Here is a 7571-nt window from a genome sequence, read left to right as displayed (position 1 = left end):
TAATCTGACTAATCTCACTATTTTACAAAGTGAAAGAATAAAGTAACCCATAAAGTATTGCTATCTCAGGAACATAGCCACAATTGCTGAATCTCATCAGATATTCATTTATTTATTTGTTACTATTTCCGCAAATGGCATGAGATGTCACTCTTTCCTAGCATGTTCCCCACCTACTCAAAAAAAAAAAATTGTTCCCCACCTACTACGTATCAAAATTGATTTACTCCGGCTGCTATATGAGACTACGTCCGTGGAGACTAATTAGAGACAGGTAGCCAGCCACCTTGACAGTTGACACTAAACCCATAATTATTACTGCGGACAATATACATTTGTCCCGACTATGCGGATCTCGATGTGGGTTGGGGAGTCTTATTTTGCAATATTATACGGCATTACTTTCATGGTAACTTGATTTTAGGTTTTTCTTTGTGAAAGTCTATATATGCGTATGCATTGTATTTCCTTGGTTGGATGAAAAGATATGGATCTCTTGAATTGTATAATATGTCTTTCCTTTGCTTGGATCACCATCCAATCCGTGTATTTCCTTGCCAGAAGAAGCAAAGCAATTCCAAGAACCAGGCTTCCACCAGGACCAAAGCCATTTCCATTGATTGGAAATCTGTTTGAGATCGGTGACAAACCCCATCTCTCCCTCACTAAGCTTTCCCAGCGCTATGGCCCCATAATGAGTTTGCAGCTAGGCCAATTAACCACAATCGTAGTTTCTTCAACGACTTTGGCCAAAGAAATCCTCCGAACCCATGACCAAGTGTTCTGCAACCGAACTCTCCCAGAGGCAATCCACGCCTGCAAACACAGCGAGTACAGCATGGCTTGGCTTCCCGTATCAGCAAGATGGAGAAATCTTCGCACAATATGCAACTTGCAATTGTTTGCCCCCAAAGTTCTTGATGCTAACCAAGCCAAACGGCGGGTAAAGGTGCAAAAGCTCGTAGATGATGTCAATGAATGCATGAGGGCCGGTGAGGCAGTGGATATCGGAAGGGCTGTTTTCTCAACCACACTCAGTTTGTTGTCACAAACTATCTTCTCTGTGGATTTAGCTGACCCGAGTAGCAAGACAACTAGGGAGTTCAAGGAGACTGTTTGGGGTATGATGGAAGAGATAGGAAAACCAAACTTGGCAGATTATTTTCCTTTTCTTAGGAAGCTTGATCCGCAAGGGATAAGGCGGCGCTTGACCCATCACTTCCAAATTACAGTAGACATGTTTGATCGAATGATCCATCAAAGGTTGGAATCAAGAAAACGGGATGGTTATATCTCAACCAATGATATGTTGGATACACTTCTGAATATCAATGAAGACAAAATGGAGGATATGGACATGCCTGAAACTCAACATTTATTTCTGGTTAGTCAATAATAATCTTTGTTTTCCATTTTTATATATGGTTACTTAAATGTCATTAGTGTCACTAAATCTGATCAAAATAAAACATACCTCTACCAGTATTTATTCGAAATATAATATATATATATATATATATAATGTATTTATATTTTATACTTTATATATTAACATTTTTTTTAAATGAAAATTAGTTTTCTTTTGAGATTTTGTGTGTAATAATTTTTTCGTTCAAATAATAGATTTCTTCCTCAAAGTCCTTGGTTAATTAGATTTCTCTCATGCTTATAATTCACACTGTTCAAAACCATGTAAATGTCAATCGGAAAAATAAACAATATTGTTCAGGGTTTTGTTTTTCAAAGAGAAAAAGAAAAAGAAAACGATTCAAAAGAGTTTATCTTTTGACAATTTTTTTTTCAGGGAAAGTTATGTCCTCAGTCAATTTTTTTTATCTTTTTTATATTTTTATGTTTTCTTTGCTATTCTACCTAATTGTCCATGGAACGTGTGATTTTGGTTGTTGAAGCATTTTTATCAGTTAAGGGTAATTTCTGGGTTTAAAAATTTGACCGTTGTTTCCTAAACTAATACTTTGACACACCCACACACACACACTTGCATAGTTATACAGAGTTAAAATATTAGATTTGAATAAATGAAAAAAGACGGAATTGACTAGTGAAAATAATTGAATTTATCGAAGCATACACTTGCTTCAAGTTTACTATTATTACAATAATTGGGATTGTTTCTGTGATTTTGTCTTGTTCATCATGATTCATTCCATTGATTTTATCTAACAATATATAGGATCTATTTGCTGCTGGTACGGACACAAGTTCAGCCACAATGGAATGGGCAATGGCTGAGCTACTACGCAACCCAGAAATCCTTTCGAAAGCTCAAGCAGAACTTGAGCAAGTGATTGGAAAAGGGAAACTTGTTGAGGAATCAGACATTGTGCGACTCCCTTACTTACAAGCAATAATCAAAGAAACATTTCGGGTTCATCCAACCGTTCCATTTCTACTCCCCCGGAAAGCAGAAGCAAACATAGAGATTGGTGGGTATATAATTCCAAAGGGTGCACGAGTTCTAATCAATTTTTGGGCCATAAGCAGAGACCCCATCACTTGGGACAACCCAAACTTGTTTATGCCTGAGAGGTTCCTGGGATTAGACAACCAAATTGATGTTACGGGGAAAAACTTTGAGCTTATTCCATTTGGTGGTGGGAGGAGAATATGTCCTGGACTTCCATTGGCAATAAGAATGTTGTACTTGATGTTGGGTTCATTAATTAACTGTTTTGATTGGGAGCTTGAAGATGGAGTTGTACCCGAGACTATGAACATGGAAGATAAGTTTGGCCTCACCTTACAAATGGCTCAACCTCTGAGAGCTGTGCCCAAGAAGTTATAGGAGGAGGATTACCTATACTTATATATTCGGCTTGGTTTTGTATTTTCTCTTGGGACTTGGAACCTTTTTCTTGGCTCCTCGTACTCCATCTCTTCTTTTAATTTTCTCTTCTATGTAGCGCATTTTTCTTTTTTTTTCTTTTTTCACCTTATAAAGGAATGCTATAATCCATTAATTGTAACTCGGACAATATTCACGCCCAATATATATTATTATATTAAAGCGAGACGTGAAAAGAGAAGGATCCAAGAACCCCAAGTAACAAAGAAAACCAATGAATAACTATTAAGTACATTTTAATACGTACATAGCAGTCTTCTGTCCAAACTATGTCTTTCAGAGCAAGTACGTAGTACTAGCTAGCTAAATGTGCAGGTTCATACCAAACATCCGACAATCCTCCACAACATGACCATACTAGATTTAATGTGTCCTGACCAGGTCGAGACATAGCATTGATCAACAATGAATAGAAGCCACTCTTAATTAAGGAAGACGTATGTAGATAAAACCAGAGGAGCCAGGTCAAGTAGTAATTAAGAGTATGTATAAAAGAAACTTAATTACCTACGTTGGTATTTTGTTAGAGCAAGTTCACCTGTTGGGTCACCAGATCACCCAGTATTCACTGCTTTTTAGTGTTAATTTCACCCTCTGGGTCACGAGCACAGTGTATTTCGTGCTCTGGGTCACCCTGTACAGTGTTCTGGGTCACCATGGTGACCTGCACAGTGTATTTCGTGCCCTGGGTCACGAGCACAGTGTATTTCGTGATCCAGAGAATGAAAATATACACTAAAAATCAGTGAATAGTAGGTGACCCCGTGACCCAACGGGTGAACTTGCTCTTAGTTAATTCCTGGATAAGGTCAATTCATATCAAGAAGTCCCAGGGCCCAAGTTAGTGAGTTCCATTAGTTGCGGGCACTTTAAGGTCTTCCTGCTTGTTGGTACTTGGTAGAGTCAGCATCATGATTTATTCTGGTGATCGATCGAGGGCCGGCCTGGTGGCCTGTGTTTCGAGCTTCCCGATCTCGACCAGAATCATAGTTCAAATAGTGTGTAATGCTATCTATTGTTGTAGACATTGTTATTAATTTGTTTGGGTGTCTATGCTGGGACTATCCGATTGAGAGCTGTAGATAGGTTTATGATGTGTCTGATTTATACCCATTTTGAAAGAACCTATATATTGTGAAATTTCTGGTTTACACTACATTGTTGGTGTTTCAAAAGTAGCTATTTGCTCAAGTCATTAATTACTACTAACTGTAAATTTTGATGACCATCAACAAAAGGCATAGGTTTTTAATGTACGTAAGGGTACTATCAAACACAGAACATACAATTATTTGAATCACCATTTAGTTAATTACTAATACTAGACAAAAAGAAATAGAATCATATGTTTTGTCTGAGGTATATATGGCTTGCTAGTTAATCATTAATCTATTTCATTGCACAGAATCACAGATCACCCTACTTTGTGTACATTTGTCAGACCTAATTTTTCTGTCATTGTTTGTTTTGTCTAAACGAGAAAAGCTCTTCTTTTTTTTTTGGTTTGAAATGGAAACTCAGAAAAATTAAATTTATTTTAGGATTTTTGTCCATTTACTTTAATTTTAGGGTCATTTATCCCACTTCCGCATTAAGTTTTTTTAATTCCCTTTTACTCATAAAAACTCTAATAAGGTGTTCCTTAATACTCAATTAAGTTTTACCCTCACCCCTTTGTTACATAGAGGGAAAGAGAGAGAGAGAAAAAAATAGAAGAGAGAGAAGCCATAGGAGACTTTACCAGAGTCCCGTCATCGGCCACGAGATTCCGCCCAACGATCACCGGATTCCTGTCATTGGCCGCCGCCCACCGAACTTCTCTGAAAATCTCGCCGGAGGTCTCCAAAGAGATTGTCGAATATCTCATAGGTCGCCGGAAATGTTTACTACCCCCAAATAGACCTTTATGGCCCTCTAATAAACCTCTAGCCCCCCCCCCCCCAAAAAAAAATAGAGGGGCAATAGAGGTTTATTGCCCCCAAATAGACCTTTATTAGGGGCAATCCTCTATTGCCCCCAAATAGACCTTTATTAGGGGCAATAAAAGTTTATGAAACCTTGTCGAAAGTCCCCAAAGAGGTTGTCAGAAATCTCATATGGGGCCAAAGAGGTTTATTGCCCCCAATAAAACTTTTTTTTCTTTCTTTCTGGGTCTTAAGCTCCATTTTATTAAAAAAAAAAGGAGATGAGGCTAGATCGAATTCGACTCCGGCCGATCACCTAAACAAAGTAAGGTCCGCGTCGGCGAAAAGCATAATAGAAGTGTCTGAGAAGGTAAACCATTGAAGGAGTCGCTAATAGGGCTGAGAATAGACTCCTTGTAGGCAAGCGAGCACTCACCGAAGCCTTCGTCATGGAGCGGGCCAAAACCAAGTCCAATAGAGCCTCCTTCTTTACATGCGGCTTCGCCAGAAGCATAGAATCACCATTAACACAAAATCAATGATGAGAAATTGAAATTGGAAACTTCAATTGCATAAAAATTGAGCTAGAAGCGGTTGCAGTTTCCCTTGAAGGCACTGACAATGTCGTCGTCATCCATCTCCACTCTTTCTTGCTCCACGGCGCTGGCGGCAGAACTAGGTGATGATGGCAGCAGAGCCAGGTAGCGACGGGGATAGAGAGAGTCGGCGTCGTGGTCGTCCTGCTAGAGAGAGAGAGAGAGAGGATCAACGTCTTTGGCGTTGTGCTGGAAAGATAGGAGAGAGTGTGACAATGCTGTAGTTTATTCATTAGTCTGAGGGCAACGTTGTCAAATTTACTTTAAATCGGGTTAGTAGTAATAAAAATTTGTTGGTGGGGTAAGTGAGATAATTTTGGCTCATTTTGGTGCTTCGGGTCACATACCCTTTATTTTAGCCATTGAATAAAATGTGATTAATCTTGTAAAGACTCTCATGATATCCTTGAAAATATCCTGGGTGTTGCTAGACCTAGGGAAAATGTTCCTCTTTTTTGGGCTTGTCGCCTCCATTATACCAAAAAAAAAAAGGACTCACATGATTTTAAAATAAATGAACTCTCATGATGAAGAGGGGGAGGCCTAGCTAGTTAAATTGTCCTAGCTTACCTAGGAAAAGACGTGGAGCTTTTTTTTATTTACTATTATTTATTTTTTGAATCCAATGAGGTCAGCCAGTTTTATAATTCAGCAAGCAGTACTAGAAACGACACACCCTTGATGGGCCAACAGAAAGACCATCCTTTAGGACATACAAAGGACCTATTCTAAGAAAATAGAGCCTTGCACTCCCGGGTACACCCACCTTTAAGAAAAATTAAGCAACTTTATTTTAACAAAACCTAGAAACTCAAAAGCAAATAAAATAAATGTGACAACCGAGCAATTAACTAGATCTTACGACCCAACGGGAAATTAAACATTGCTAGTTGAGGATGCTACACCTACATCCCCTACAGTTCCAGCATCTACATGCAGCTCCTCCATTTGTTCAGTCTCAGGATCCTTGCATGTCTCCTTCTACACAATAGCTTGGACCTTATCTTCTTTTTTTACAAAAAGAGAAAAGCCCAATAGTAAACTAAAAAGTAAAAACACAGCCCTAAATGGACCCATAGCCTGACCCAAATAAGCAATTTCCAGCAAGGCTCAATGCAGAGAAACCCTAGCATCCCAATGTCAGGCCCAGATATCCAAACTAGGGCAAACCCTAGATAGAAAACTAGCCTCCTCCACAATGTTGCCGCCTCCATCAGCGTAATCCACCGCCGCCCCTATTTACTATTATTTGTTAAATAATAAGATAGCATTTTTAAAAAAAAAATTATTTTGGCTTTGTCTTTTTAAATAGGAAGGGCATTTGCAGCGATTGAATTGTCTGATTCCTATCTAAACAAGGAAACAATTCCTGGATTTAAGGGGAGACTAATTAGGTTGGAATAGGGAAATCGACTGCTACATAATCCAAAGAGAGATCGATAAAGAAACTGATCATCAATATTCATGTAGGGTCTCAGTTCATCAGCATTTGCTTAGCACTCTCGCATCTAAAAAATATTTAAAAAATTATCTTATAGACGAGTTTCAAACAATATATCAAAAATATAATGAACTTGCATACTTGCAAATTTCATAATGGTTAAATTAATTTTTGCATATGTCAATAGTATATATACATTGGTGGAACACATTTAGTGAACAAAAGTCGTCATCGGCAATAGTAATTTGCACTTAAAAAAATATTTAAAGATAGACGAAATATTCTTGGTAGTGTTAATTAACATTTAAAAATAAAAGTTCAGAAAACACCTTTGTCGACAAAATAGTCATCGAAAAAGTGGTTCACATTTACAAAAATTTGTTGGGAACACATTTGCCAACAAAAAGTTGTTGGCAGTAGTCATTCTCATTTATTAAAAAAATATTAATGAAAAGGGTTTTTGACCAAAAGCACCAAAATGAGCCAAAATTATCCCACTTACCCCAGCAACAAATTTCTATTCCCATTAACCCAATTTAAAAGCAAATGACTATTAAGTCCTCAACCTAATTAAATAACTACTATCATGCCACTCTCTCTCTCATCCCTCCAATCTGCACTCTCTCTCTCTCTCTCTCTCTCTCTCTCTCTCTCTCTCTCTAAAACTCTCTCTCCTCTCCAATCTGCAGTCTCTCTCTCTGATGAGACTAATATCAACTATGTTTTTAGTGCATTTCTCTCTACATTTTACTTAGTTATTTCCT

At 38.0% G+C, this 7571-nt stretch overlaps 1 protein-coding gene across 1 annotated transcript; it reads left to right on the top strand.

Annotated features, from left to right (window-relative positions):
- The first annotated feature begins 369 nt into the window (after positions 1-369).
- LOC112177270 (geraniol 8-hydroxylase) lies at positions 370-2996 on the top strand. The gene is made up of 2 exons (XM_024315574.2): positions 370-1384; positions 2195-2996. Exons 1-2 carry the CDS (start codon positions 488-490, stop codon positions 2804-2806), a joined length of 1509 nt encoding a protein of 502 aa, XP_024171342.1. The 5' UTR covers positions 370-487; the 3' UTR covers positions 2807-2996.
- The last annotated feature ends 4575 nt before the right edge of the window (positions 2997-7571 follow it).

The sequence above is a fragment of the Rosa chinensis genome, chromosome 7 (assembly GCF_002994745.2).
Source record: "Rosa chinensis cultivar Old Blush chromosome 7, RchiOBHm-V2, whole genome shotgun sequence".
NCBI lineage: Eukaryota > Viridiplantae > Streptophyta > Magnoliopsida > Rosales > Rosaceae > Rosa > Rosa chinensis.
The sequence above is the reverse complement of the archived record's forward strand: the minus strand, read 5'-3'. Positions and strand labels throughout refer to the sequence as shown.